Below are 14,405 nucleotides of genomic sequence, written 5' to 3' on the forward strand. Positions count from 1 at the left end.
CCGAGCCCAGAAATAGCCGTCCTATTTGTGGCTTAAAAGCAAGCGGCTTTATTTTTACAGTAAAGTTGCTGTATTTTCTCTAAGCATAAATCATTATCTACCACAAATGAAACTCCAGACCCATCTGTGATAGTTCCTGCTTTGTTGGTGGTGCCAATTAGTCACAAAACAATTGGTAACTTCCCCCCACCCACTCACTCTGTGGGAGGAGAGCCATCCCTGGCAGCAGCCCCCTCCCACCAGCGGCCAACTTCCCTGGGGACCTTCTGACCACCTAACTCCCTGGGGAGTCTGCTCTGAATTCACCTGGCGACTGGTATCAGCTTCCAAATCGGGTGGCCTGTCCACTGCCAGAGTAACCAGGCATCTCTGTTGTGTTCTGAGATGGAGAAAGGAAATGGGTGTGCCCCTGTTCTGTTGACTTAAACAATGACGCTGGCATCTTCTCTCTAGTTGGTCACTCTGCTCGAGGTTCCACGGCACTCCTGGGGACAACTGTTCGCCAACTCTGGACGGACTCAGCTCTGAGAAGCACCAAATGTGGAGAGAGGAGCAGAGAGAATCCTTCCATCCCATCCCATTCTCTCTCCTTCCCCGGGGCCGGGGACCTCTTGGGCAGCCTGTTGGCTCCCTCTGGATCTCACCGGCTTCTCTTACCATCCTTCCTTATGGTGCATTCCTTGCTTTCTACCTCGTAGTTTGCCTTAGTGGGTTCTCTTTTCTCTCTGACTTTCTTCCTGAAACTAAAGCTTCTCCAGGACGCTGGCCTTCTCTTCCACTGGGACATGAAAATCAGGTAATAAGAAATCTTTTTCCATATCTGGCCAGAGCTCACCCACTCTGTTAATTTACCCTCTCTCTCTGTATCTGTGCCAGCTGTGGTCTAAAGGTCTTCGGAGTAAGGCCCTTCTCATGTGGCCTCCTTCCCCTTTGGGAGGACTGAGCCCCGGGCTTCCTGTGGATCAGTTGAACTCCTGCCCTCAGACCGGCTTTGGAAACAGTCTGAAGCGAGGCTTCACGACTTGGTTCATGGACCAAGTTTTCTGACCTGTTGAAATCACCTTCCTTCCCCTTTGACCCTACTGGTTCCAGGGTCAATACTGCTTCACTGTGGTAACGGGAGGAAGCTCTCTGAAAAGAGGAAGGACAGGAGTGAAGGTAGGGGTAGCTCTTCACTGTGGGCACGGCTACCTGAGAACCTACTGGAGAAAAGTGGGCAGAGCTCAAGGGAAAAGCTATTTAATGCTGTGTTTCCAGGTTCCGGCGTGAGATTCTAACAAGACCGCAGTTCCTGGGAAGGAATTTGCTTGGGTACTGCCACGGGGCAGACATACCCCTCAACCACAGTCCCCGGTGCCTTGGCTTCTCTTCCTCTCTATGACCTCAACCCAACTTTCTGCGCTAAATTGTGCATTATCTGCTCCAAGGACTGCAAGAGGGAATGAGTATTGAATTATTTATCCATGTGCCTCCTGCTAGGCAGATTTAGACATACATGTCCCTTTTAATCTCCACACCCTTTTTTTTTTTTGGTTTTTCGAGACAGGGTTTCTCTGTGGTTCTGGAGCCTGTCCTGGAACTAGCTCTGTAGACCAGGCTGGTCTCGAACTCACAGAGATCCGCCTGCCTCTGCCTCCCAAGTGCTGGGATTAAAGGCGTGTGCCACCACCGCCTGGCCTTCTCCACACCTTTTTGAGGTAATATTAAAAATCCATTTTATAGTAAAGAAGACTGAGTCTTCAAGGGCTCAATGTAGGTCGTGTGTTACTTATGAGCTTAGCCTAGGGATAGGAATGGTCCTACATATTCTGCCCTTTCATACATTGTATCTTAGGAGCACCGCTCTCCTTAGCTCAGGTTGGCCCTAGTCTCTCAAGGTGATGAGCCACCCTGTGCTATCCTCAGCCATTCCCAGTGTGGATCAGGATACAGATTTTCACTTGTGTGTCAGGGAACGATGCCATTTGAAGTACTGCTTCTGCTGATAAGCGTGGGACCATCTGCTTGGCACAGCTCACATATTTTCAGCAGTGGGAGAGCAGCTCTGACTACAGAGACTAGTCCGCAGCCATCCTTGGAGATGCTGAGACCAGGGACCTGGCGGGCTGGCTGGGTATGGATGCCACAGGATTCAAAGGCGCCGTCTCCTTGTTGCACCTCTGACCCTTTCTGAGCGAAGGACACCAGTGAGTCTGTGCTCCAGGGGGGAGCTGTTCAGATGCTCTTGACAGCACAGTAAGATCTCCCCCGTTCTGAGAGCTGTCACCCGGCAGCGATTTCTGTGCTGATTGCTTTCTGTGGAGTGTTAGCTAGTTGCTGTCAGTGTGTGTTGGCAAAAACTTCTGTCTCCCACCGCCTTCATTTTGGGAAATTTGCTTTTCTGCTGGGGGAGTTGTTCCCAGATACTGCTTTCCAACTTCAGGGTTGAAACTTCTGCCGCGACGCCGTCGTCTTGACTCATGACTGGGGAGGTATGGAAGGGATCCTGGGATTGATTCACAGAGTGGATGGTGCCTGTGATGAACGCTTTCAAGGTTGTTGCAGGAACAAGAGAAGAACTGGGAACGGAAAGGGTTGTAGCAGTGTTTGATTCCTGTATAGAAAATGCTTAACTTAGCCACTGGGTATGGCTGGAGGCAAGTTCTGTGGCTTTCTCTTTGTTTTCCTTGGTGGGCATCAGTGCTTGTGATGCCCTGGCCAGCCCAAAGGTGACAGTGTAGACTAAGTAGTCTTTGGTATTACCTTAGCAGTGTTTCCCAGCCAGGGGGGGGCAGGGGTGATCTGGCAAGGAGTGAGTGTACCGGCTGTTGGCACGTTGCTGTGTGTGACAATAAGGTGGTCAGAAGCTAGCCTCCGAGTATGGAGGTTCACCTCATCACTGTGGGCATCTGAAGACTGGATGGTTCTGTTGTGTGGCTGTCCTACATTTTTTAGGACATTCAGCCACTCAGCTATTCGCATACTCAATTCTAAGCCACCAGGCATGCCAAATGTCCCAAAGGAGATGCAATTCCCTCCACCTCTGAAAGCAGTGCACGAAGTTGGCTCTTCTGCACACTAGAAAAGGGGACCTGTCCTTGCTCCTGTAGCCAGGTGGCTCTGCTGTTAGGGTGACGTGAAGCTGTGCTGAACACAGAACAGGTGTTTCTGCCACACACACGTACCCTTCAGTGCCCTCCCTTGCCAGGAAATTCCATCTCACAAATGGCTTTCTATTTGTGCAGGATAGTATACACAGAGAGAGAGACAGAGAGACAGAGACAGAGAAAGAGAGAGAGAGAGACAGAGACAGAGACAGAGACAGAGAGACGGAGAGAGAGAGAGAGAGAGAAAGAGAGAGAGACAGACAGACAGACACACACACACACAGAGAGAGAGAGAGAGAGAGAAAGAGAGAGAGAGAGAGAGAGAGAGAGAGAGAGAGAGAGAGAGAGAGAGAGAAGAATGCACCCTTTGCACCCACACACCAAACAAGGTCCTGCCTGGGGTCAACTTTTCTGTGGGTGCCTGGGAACAGGAGCAGATTAGATACACACTCCTTCAATCCCTAGTGTTGTTGTTGTTGCTGTTGTTTGTCCTATCGTCTTTCTCCCTCCATTTTTCCTTTCATCACCCCAACCTGTCTCCTTTCTCTTCTCTCCCATCCCTCCCACCCCTCCCGAGTTTCGAGAGAATGTACATAAAAACACGGCACTTGCTGTTTAAAAAAATCCAGTGTTTTATTATTGTCTGTGCACGTGTGTGGGGCTATGAGGGGAGGTATGGAGTCAGTTCCCTCCTTCCTAGTGGGTATGGGGACTGGACTCAGGTCATCAGGTTTGCACAGCACGTGCCTTTACCTGTGAAGTCATCCCACTGGCCTATGGAAGGAATTTAGAGCGTCTGTCCCCAATGGTGTTCCTTGATTCTGCTATCAGCTCCACTGTGCAACTTCTTCTCACACTGGCAGGGAGAGATGAGTGAGTCCTGGATGGAGCTGTCAGGACCTGGCTGTGCAGGTTCACATCCTTCCACCATCGGGGAAACCGCTGGGCTTGTTTTCCTGGCTGTTGACTCATTATCTCAGCCCGACATTTCCACAAGACACTTACTGGCATAGAACCGTCCCAGCTCTAGGCTTTCAATTCCTAGCTTTTCTCATCTCTCAGCCTTTCAGAAAGACATGAGATGGACAATTATGTGAAGGAGCCAAGTTCAGAGGGGCCGGGCTGCTTGGCTTGGGGCTTGCATCTGTGATCAGCTGGCTTGAAAGCTAAGTTCCTGAGCCAGGCAGGGTTAGGCACAGACAGCAGAGGCCTCTGCCTTGTAATATGCACGGCAAAGCCTCTTTGGCAGTCTTGGCCACATCTACCGAGAGAGCAAAGAGCATTCCCGGCAATGAGGTTGACCACATTCTAGGCTCTTGGCACTCTTAGGAATACATCATCAGGTCAAAGGCCCCAGAGGACCCTTGCAGAGGGACTTGAGCCATATCCAAGTAGATTGTAGTCTACCCAGAAAGAAAAGGAAGAGGCCGTGACTTGACAATGGTGTGGAAGAAGAGGCTGACTGACATCCACTCTGTCTTTAGTGACACAAAGACAGCGACTCGGGGTGTCACACTGGGCTCTGCCACAAGACGAGGAGCATGCGCACTGGCCCGCCTGCCACCTCGTTCAGGTGACCGGGCTACCTGCTGGAATCTGAAGTCTGTGATGCTTCTTTGGTGTTTTCTGGGCTGGGACAGATGAGGTCAAACTTATAGGAGGCACTGTGGAACCGGCTACAAATCTAGCTGCTGTGGTGTAGCAAATCCTAGCAGTTAAAAACAGATCTGAAGGTAGTGGTGCACATCTTTAATCCCAGCACTAAGGAGGCAGAGGCAGGAGGATTTCTGTGAGTTCGAGGACAGTCTGGTCTACAGAGAGAGTTCCAGGACAGTAAGGGCTACACAGAGAAACCCTATCTTGAAAAAACAAAATTAAAATAAAAAACAGATCCGAGGCTGGAGAAATGGCTCGGCAGTTAAGAACACGCACTGGCCTGGAACTCACAGAGATCTGCCTGTCACTGCCTCCCGAGTGCTTGGATTAAAGGCGTGCGCCACCACTGCCTGGCGCATGCACTGCTCTTGCAGAGGACTCAGTTTTAATTCTTAGCTCACTCTGGGCAACTCACAACTTCCTGTAACTCCAGGGTGAGGGGATCTGGTGACCTCTTCTGGTCTCTGTTGGCACTGCACTCAGGTTCACAGATACACATAGAGACACAAAATGAAAAGTAAAAAATGATTTTTTTAGAATTTCATGTATGAGTCTATATTTATATCATGTTACCCCTCCTTTTTTTATTTCCAGCTCCTCTAGTGTTCCCCCATTCCCTTCCAAATTTATGGCCTCTTATTCTTTAATTACTATTATCACATATATACACACATGTAAATTTACAAATACAGCCTTAAGAGTCCCTTTAGTGCTCACATGTACATGTGTTTAAGGCTAATCATTTGGAACTGGATGACTATCAGGGGGCTCATCCCTGAAGAAGATGGATCTTTCCATTCTCAGCAGGTATTAATAGTCGGTAGCTTTTCTTCTAGCAGTGAGGTTTTGTAATAGTTCCCCATCTATGTTGGCATGCCAACTGGTGTTGTCATTTTTCAGATCTTTTTGGCAGTCACATTTTTGAGATTTCATGGATGCGACCTCCCTGGAGTATATAGCAGACACTGCCTTGACACAGATGTCCTGGTTCCTTGGGGTTTACGACCTCTCCCTTGCCTCTTCTTTGATGTTTCTGAGCCTTAGTTGAAGGGGTTGAAAAAATAAAATCTTTAAAAACAAAACAAGTGAACCAAACAAAAACAAACTAACCCCAACAATCTCTGACAATTTGTGTAGGGGTGTCTGTGTCTAGGGAAAAGAGACAGTTCAGCAAGGGATGCATACCATCAAAGAGCTTCCCAATGGCAGAAAAAAAAAAGATCCCAGACTATAAGACCAATTTTTGACATTTAATGACCTCTACTGACTTTGGAAAAAAACTCTTCTACTCAGATGTGATATTACCGCCTACGGTTGTTTTAATTCCTACGGGCAGATGGGTTGTGCTACACATTCTTTGTGCTGGCCAGTCTGGTCTAAGGTGGGAAGTGTCTTCTTGAGCAGGGAGTGCGGTCCAGAAGGGAGAGGACACCGAAATGGAACCAGGACAGAGGATGCCAGTGGTGGGCAGGGCAGGAGGGCGTCTATCTATTGGGAAGTAAAGGGGATGTGGAGCCCCTGCTAAGTGAAAAAAGTCTCCCAAAGTAGGGCACAGTGACAGCATGGGACTTCTGGGTGGGTTGTGACAGGAGCCTGGGTACCCTGCTGTCGTGGAAGGGAGTTATAAACATGGAGACACCCAACTCTTGGGTAGACTTGGGAGATGTTGGTATAGATGCATATGTTTGTGTTTGCACATACACATTTTATAGATATGACTGTAAATCCATGTATGCAATTGTAAATACAGGCATATATGTATTTAAAATAATGATAAAGAATCAGAAGCAATTGATCAAGGTTAGAGGATTAGTTGAAAATAAATACATTTTAGAGAATACCCTGATAAGGAGAAAATAATATGATATCAAATGAGAAATACATGATACCAATCCTTATCTTAAGTTGATCCCAATTCTTTAAAATGTGTTTGAGACATTGAAAAGAGAGATAAAGGACTATTCCAAGTGTTAAATAAGGTTAATTTTGAGTATTGGTCTTACATGTGAAATTTCCAAATATTCTTCTTTGAGAACCCATCATTTTATAATTGGAATAAAAGGTGACATAAATTAAAATCCCCCCATTTTGTATCACAGCTAAATAGCTTAAGAGGAACCCAGTAGGATGGCATTTTGGGGGCCCTTTTACTCAGGTAGACGTGGTTTGATCTGTTCCCGAGGGCCACTCTGCTTCTTGATGACCTCCCAGAACTCTCTTTGTCAACCAGGCTGACCTCCAACTTGTAGCAATCCCCTTGTCTCTGCGATTGCAAACAAGAGCGTCACCATAGACTTTAACACGGAGAGGGCACAGGAATCCTGGACCCACCACAGACAAGGTCATAATTTGAAATCAACCTTAGGTCTTCGAGGGAAAACAGTTCTCTCTGTCAGGGAACATGGGTGTGTTCAAGACCTCAGACAGGAGGTTAGTGACAAGCTAAAGTGGACAGCAGAATGTAAGAAGACTTCTGCCATAGTGAGACCTGCAGCTGGGTGAGGGCAAGGCCAGGGCTTCTGACTGGCACAGCTCTGCCCTAGTTGTGAGTGTTGGTCCACCTCCCAGTCTCTCCGGCTTCTGTTTGTCTGTGAAGTGAGAGGCTTGGTTAAACCAATAGCCTCCAGACTTTCTTCTTTGGTGAGTGAGAAACAGGCTTGGCTTTTGGTTGGTGGTCAGGAGACCTGGCCAGCTCTCTGATGAGGACCCTTGAGCATTTTCAGGCACCCCTGTGTTGCTGCCCAGGGAACAACTAATTGCCTCCATGAAGCAATTGTGGGTGGCAGAGCCCCAGTGGGATTGTGACTTGCAGAGGCTCCAAGCTTAGTATTAATCCTTAATTTTCTTCCCTGTTGAATGGTGCAATGACAGCTTCCTTTCCAGCCTCCCACACGGGTGATGAGGTCCCATAGTTAGGCAGCTAAGAAGGGTTCTTTGGATGCTAGCACCTGCATGCTGATGCTCCAGTAAGCTTCATTCTCCCTAGGAGGTGCTTCCATGAGGAGCAGCGAGGAGGGAAGGATGCTCTGTGATGCTCCTGACTAATGATGCCACCGCCTGCTCCAGTCCTTTTGCGCTGTTCCCAACTGAGGTTCCCACCACTGTGTTCTACACCAAGGCCCGCTAGGATGAGCTGTCCTTCAACTCAGACTGTCCCTGCCAGGTAACACACAGCCTGCGGCTACAGTTACTCTATAACAAGATGATTTGCATGTCTGGACCAAAAGCCCGCAGTCCTAGAACTGGGTCTACCTGGAGACAGGCAGGTGTGGCCCCCATCAGGGAGCTCAAGCACGGGATGTCTGTGGCGGCTGGGAAAGCATCCCCGTGACTAGAATAATTCCAAGTTAGGTTGTTTGGTCATAAGCAGCAGCGGAGGCTCTACTCCCCACACTCAAATATCCCAGCTCCTCCTAGCAGATGTGCAAAAGATATGACAGCCAGGAGCCTTGAGGAGGATGGGGATACAGGGCCAGCTGGTTTCCCAGGCCTCCCAAACTGACATTGGATAGTTGGAAATTCCTGATGATCGTGTAACATTGGGGGTGTGATTTTCGAAATTTTTTTTAGCAATGTGTTTAAAGTAAAAATCTCAATATAACAAAAACAATGGAAGGATCATATTTGTTGTTTTTAATAAGAATTTAGTTTTTGTAATTTAACTAGTTACATTAAAACCCCATGATCAAAATCAGTGATTCAAGAGTTTTGCTCTGACCCTGAGAAAACCATGTCCACTCATTGGGATGCCCTGGACTGAAGTGAACACATTTTCTCAGGGAAGATCGCAGAGATCCATCTGCTTCTGCCTCCCAAGTGCTGGGATTGCAGGTGTGTGCCACCACCATGTGCAGCTGGCCAAAACTATTCTTTCTGTAGTGCTGGGCTTGAGACAAGATCTTACTATATTGTCCTGGCTAGCCTGGAGCTCACTATGTAGACCAGGCTAGCCTTGAATTTGTAAGATCTTCCTGATTCAGCTCCCTGACTGATTACAGATATAAGCTATCCCGTCAGCTAGCAGGGACACCTGACTGCTAGGATTACAGATATAAGCCACCATGTCCAGCTAGCAGGGACATTCTGTAAGTCCTGCCTTTATGCATGCCCTTGTCCACAGCGTTCCCTTTTCTAAAAATGCCTTTCTTCCCCTTCTTCAGCAAACGAACTCCTACTGTTCCTTCAAGACCCGGTGATGTAAGGCCTCCCTTAAAACCGTATAAAGCTACGTCTTGCTGTGTGCTCGCCTGGTTTCTGGCATGCTCTCCTTCATTCCACTTACCAAATTAAATTAGATTCCGTTCTTTCCCCCCAGCAAAACTACGTAGAGGTTCTTATTTTTAACAGTCTGTAAAACAACTTGCAATTAAACCTTGAAAGGATGGAGAAAGCTTGTTCCATCATCACGAAGATAGATCTCTAACTGTAGAATTGAAGGTCAGTTTGATTTTAAAAAGACAGATCCAAGTGGGCCTAAAGTGTTCCCACAGCCTTCTCAACTGTTTTCTGTGAATGTAGTTTGGAGCTGTTGGGGGAGGGGAGGACAGTTGAGTGGCAATAAAACCTGGATCATAAACGGAAAGTGGGGGCCTGGCCTGGCATCTCGAGTATGGAGGAACAGGCTGTGAATCTTGGGCTCAGTGAGGAAATAGGAAGGGAGGCAGCACAGTGATGAGCACCCTTCACCCCAGGATCACAGTCAGACAGGAGAGCCCTGTTCCTCAGGTGAGAAGCCAGGAGCTGATTGCCTTCAAGGTCTAGAGGGTCCTGGTGTGTGAGCCTTGTCTCAGACAGCAAGACTTCCCTGCTACTTTCCCTGAGAACCAAGCTTATGTCTGGTTTATACATTGCCAGCATTTGGTTTTGCTCCTAAGAACCTTGACTACATTTTGTGACAGTTGAAAGTCTGAGCTGTCCCTACAGGGTGGCCACTGGTCACCCACTCCTTCTGAGCACAGGAAATGTGGCTCATCTGCTAAGGTACACAGACATGTGGGAGACACATCATTTTCTTTTTTCATTTTTTGTTTTCTTATCAGTTATATGACGAAATGCTATTTTGAACTCATTGGGCTAAATAAAATAGATCATCAGAATAAATTTCACTGGTTTATTTTTGCTTCTTTTAAGAACATTTATTTTATTCTAATGAGTGTTTTGCCTGCATATGTGTATGTGTGTGCACCACCTGCATGCCTGGTATCTGCAGAGGTCAGAAGAGGGCATCAGATCCCCTGTTTGGATGCTCGTAAGCCACATGTGGGTACTGGGTGCTGAACCTGGGTCCTCCCTTTATTTGAGGGGGTGGGAGGAGGAAGGGTTTACTTCACTCAGTTTTTTTTAAACATAGTTTCTTTATTGATTCTTTGGAAATTTCACATCATGCACCCTGATACTGCTTACCTCCTGGTCCTTCCACATACTTCCCTCACCCCTGCAGTAACCCTTCAAAGAAAATATTTTTAAAAAATCAAACATAGCAAGCAAGTAAGCAAACAAACAAAAACAAGAACAAAAACAAAAATCTTCTTGGCCTCTCCATCTTTCCCTCCTCTCCATACCTCTCATTTGTCCTGGTGGCACTGGGGGTGGGGTGTCACACAGTACACCCTTTGTCAGTCAGCTGTACTAGCAAGTTCATTGCAATGAGTCGCTGGTTCGTTCAAGGCCTCTGGTTTCTGGCACACCATCATCACTGGGCCCTCACTGGAACTCCTCTGGGATATCCTGTGGCCATCCTGAGTCATGAAGATCCTGTGGACATCATTCCACAGGTCCAGCAGGTCCTAGACAGGTAGATGTTAGGGTGGGCCAACCCAACATCCCAACATAGGCTGTGGGCCTGGGTGGGAGCTGGGCTAGTTAATCTGGGCCACTGGGGCTGCTCACCTCAGTCAGGAGGACAGAGTCAGCTCCCCCGTGCCCATGCCATCAGGGTAGGTTCTCCCTCACCTGTGGTGGGGCCATCTCTCCCAAGTTCAGGGGTTCAACTCTCTTGCCGCAGTGTCCAGCCAGAGGCAGGATCAGCTTTCCCGGGGCCACTGAAGGGTGGGGCTGACTCAGCATGGGGCCTCTGATTTCATCATGCACGATTCCTAAGGCCCCCTTAGGATCACACAGTCCACAGATATCAACACAGATCCCAGCTCCAACTGGACTATAGACCCAGGCATGGCCCTCAGCAGCAGCTCAGGTACAGATGACATCCTGGCTCTAGGTAGAAGCACTGGCCATTCAGATCAGTCGTGGCCCCTAGACACCAATAAGGCCACGAGTTGTAGCCCCCAATCTGGGTTTCTGTGTGACTTTGGTGGCACCATGGGCCTTGGACAACATAGACCCCAGCCTCAGTAGGACCCCAGACCCTGACATGGTCCTCAGCTGTAGCTCTGGTCTAGAGGTTACCATGGCATTGGGTAGCAGCAGAGGTCACTCAAATCTGTATGGCCCCAGCTGCAGCATGGCCCCTAGACTCCAACAGGGCTACAGGTTGTGGCCCAGACTGGATTATCTCTAAGAGTAATATATTCTTGACCACTGAGCCATTTCTCTCTCCCCTATTTATTTATTTTTATTTTGTGTGTATGAGTGGTTTATTTACTTCTTTTTTTTTGCCTGAATGTATATTTGTGTACCATATGCCCGAAGTCCTTAGATGAGGGTGTTGGGTCCCTTGGAGTTATAGGTTGTTCAGGAACCTGGGTCCTCTGCAAGAGCAGCAAGGCCTCTTAGCCACTGAGCCTTCTCTCCAGCCTCTGAACTTTCTAGCCACATGTTATGGCTATGATTCATAGCTGAGTGTTTCTCTTCTGTTTTATCTTATTTCTGTGTGTGTGCGTGCATGTGTGTGTGTGTTCATGGGTGTATAGGTACACATGCATGTAGGTGGGTATGTGTGTGGAGGCCAGAAGTCAACCCAGAGCGTTGTTCCTAAGGTTCCATGCACTTTTTTAAAAAAAATAGGATCACTCACTGGCCTGAAACTTGCCACTTTGGCTCGGCTGGATGGCCAGCAAGCTCTAGGAATTCACCCATCTCTGCCTCCCCAGTTCTGAGATTACAAATGTGTTCTGCCACATCTTTTTAAAATGTGTCTGTTCTATGTCTCTATGTGTTTTATCTGGATGTGTTATGTGCATCACATTCATGCAGTGCCTATAGAAGCCAGAAGAGGGCATCAGATCCACCACAACTGGAGTTACAGATTGGGAGCCTCCATCTGGGTGCTGGGAACTGAACCCAGGTCTCCCTCAAGAGAAGCAAGTGTTCTTAACCACTGAGCCATTGCTCCAGGCCCCACACCTAGGTGCCTTTGGTTTGTTTTTAAATGTGAGTCTAGGGGATCCAACTTAGTTCCTTGTGCTTGCAAAGCAAACACTTTCCTAACTGAGCCACCCCCCTCTACGCCAGCTGTCTCTTCTATTTTAATTCTCCAGTTTTCATAGTTTTTGTTTGTTTGGCTTATTTACAGAAAGTTACCTGAAGCAGCGCAGCCCAAAGCCTCTTCATGGACCCATCAAATATGACATCCCTTGCTGAGGAGAAAGCCATGAACATCTCCAGCAGGAACGCCTCCCTGGGGAGCACACACCCTCCCATTCCCATAGTGCACTGGGTCATCATGAGCATCTCCCCTCTGGGCTTTGTGGAGAACGGCATCCTCCTCTGGTTCCTCTGCTTCCGGATGAGGAGGAATCCCTTCACGGTCTATATCACCCACTTGTCCATTGCGGACATCTCGCTCCTCTTCTGTATTTTCATCCTGTCCATTGACTATGCGCTGGACTACGAGCTCTCTTCTGGTCACTACTACACAATTGTCACATTGTCGGTGACGTTTCTGTTTGGCTACAACACGGGCCTCTACCTGCTGACGGCCATCAGTGTGGAAAGATGCCTATCGGTCCTCTACCCCATTTGGTACAGATGCCACCGCCCCAAGCACCAGTCGGCATTCGTCTGTGCCCTCCTGTGGGCACTTTCGTGCTTGGTGACCACCATGGAGTACGTCATGTGCATCGACAGCGAGGAAGAGAGTCACTCTCGGAGTGACTGCCGGGCGGTCATTATCTTTATCGCCGTCCTCAGCTTCTTGGTCTTCACCCCGCTCATGCTGGTGTCCAGCACCATCTTGGTGGTGAAGATACGGAAGAACACATGGGCCTCCCACTCTTCCAAACTGTACATCGTCATCATGATCACCATCATCATCTTCCTTATCTTCGCCATGCCCATGCGAGTGCTCTACCTGCTGTACTACGAGTACTGGTCAGCCTTCGGGAACCTGCACAACATCTCCCTGCTCTTCTCCACCATCAACAGCAGCGCCAACCCCTTCATCTACTTTTTTGTGGGCAGCAGCAAGAAGAAGCGCTTCAGGGAGTCCTTAAAGGTGGTTCTGACCAGGGCTTTCAAAGACGAAATGCAGCCCAGACGCCAGGAGGGCAATGGCAATACCATCTCCATCGAGACTGTGGTCTGAGGATTGCAGCAGGGAACTGTGGGCAGAAACAGTGGAATGTGGGTGACTTTCGATTTGTGCTTTGAGATTTAAATCTTCAAAGTGTGATACAGAAGGGAAGCATTCCACGTGCATGGGAGTCTAATGATGAGCTTGCGTTCTTATCTAGTGTCTTCTGGAAATGTTGCCGTATGTGACGGGGCTCTGTCTTCTTCCATCCTTATCAAAGACTTATTTGTCTCTTAGCTCTTTGGTAGTGATCAACAGCTAACTACAAAAACTGCTCTAGCAGGAGGCATCCCAGATGGGACCTGGAGAACCTAGGGAAGCCATCCAACTACTGCTGTTTCTCCACGTGACCTCAGGCGAGAGACTCTGGGGAGCCTCATTTCCTCCCTTAGTGGAAGTGGTAACAGTCTGTACTGTGTGGGCTATTGCTGAGTATGGCAAGGTAGGCAAAGCACCTGCTCATAGTCAAAGTTCAATAAAATCCATCTCTCTACATCCTTTAACTAGAACACAATACTGCCTTGTGCTTTTAAATGTTGAACAGAGATTCCCAAAGGTCTCCTGGCTTGCAGCATGGCAGCTTTTCATGGTATAACACCAGGGATTGTCACAATGTAGGCAGTCACATATTTGGGACATCATTCTGGAAACAAACATTTTCCCCTCTTGGAAGACTTTCCCATGGCTTCCTGTTCCTTGGGGAATACTCCACAGAATGGAAATCTATGTCTTGAGAATTTTTCGCTGTGTATATGATTTCACAAATGCAACTTAACTCAGGATGTTGAGAACTGTTGTGATCTTAAAGATCTGTTTGTTCCCCCAAAGTGATGGGTTATTTATAATTATGAAGTTCTTGCCCTCAGCCTTGTATGTGTCTCTACACCTGATACCTTTCTTCTGAGTCTGTGTGTGTGTGTGTGTGTGCGCATGCAGCTCACATACATGTGAATGTGTGTGGCTGAACGTGTGTGAGCGTGAGTGCATGTATGTGTGTGTGCATATAGAAGCCCAAGTCTGAACAGGGAGTGCTTGTATGTGTGTGTGCATATAGAAGCCCAAGTCTGAACAGGGAGTGAATGTATGTGTGTGTGCATATAGAAGCCCAAGTCTGAACAGGGAGTGCCTCCATTGGTTTCCACCTTCTTCATTGAGTCAGGCACTCTCAGTCGAATCCAGAGTCACCCCTGGGC

The 14,405-nt window shown here is 48.1% G+C and overlaps 1 protein-coding gene across 3 annotated transcripts; it reads left to right on the forward strand.

The window, feature by feature from the left end:
* The first annotated feature begins 2,003 nt into the window (after positions 1 to 2,003).
* Positions 2,004 to 14,034, forward strand: LOC142836470 (proto-oncogene Mas). 3 transcript variants are annotated; one of them, XM_075950773.1, is made up of 3 exons: positions 2,004 to 2,186; positions 7,729 to 7,905; positions 12,214 to 14,034. In XM_075950773.1, the coding sequence occupies exon 3, from the start codon at positions 12,250 to 12,252 to the stop codon at positions 13,222 to 13,224; it is 975 nt and encodes a 324-aa protein (XP_075806888.1). In that variant the 5' UTR covers positions 2,004 to 2,186; positions 7,729 to 7,905; positions 12,214 to 12,249; the 3' UTR covers positions 13,225 to 14,034. The 3 variants fall into 3 exon arrangements, with proteins under 3 accessions (XP_075806888.1, XP_075806870.1, XP_075806879.1); XM_075950755.1 differs by lacking the exon at positions 7,729 to 7,905 and having other exon boundaries at positions 2,005 to 2,186; XM_075950764.1 differs by lacking the exons at positions 2,004 to 2,186; positions 7,729 to 7,905 and adding an exon at positions 2,203 to 2,471.
* Positions 14,035 to 14,405: the final 371 nt, after the last annotated feature.

This window comes from Microtus pennsylvanicus, chromosome 1, assembly GCF_037038515.1.
Source record: "Microtus pennsylvanicus isolate mMicPen1 chromosome 1, mMicPen1.hap1, whole genome shotgun sequence".
NCBI classification, from domain to species: domain Eukaryota; kingdom Metazoa; phylum Chordata; class Mammalia; order Rodentia; family Cricetidae; genus Microtus; species Microtus pennsylvanicus.

Bases quoted from the DNA above. Each gene is read 5' to 3' on its own strand.
- LOC142836470 (XM_075950773.1), top strand. From the start codon at position 12,250: ATGGACCCATCAAATATGACATCCCTTGCTGAGGAGAAAGCCATGAAC.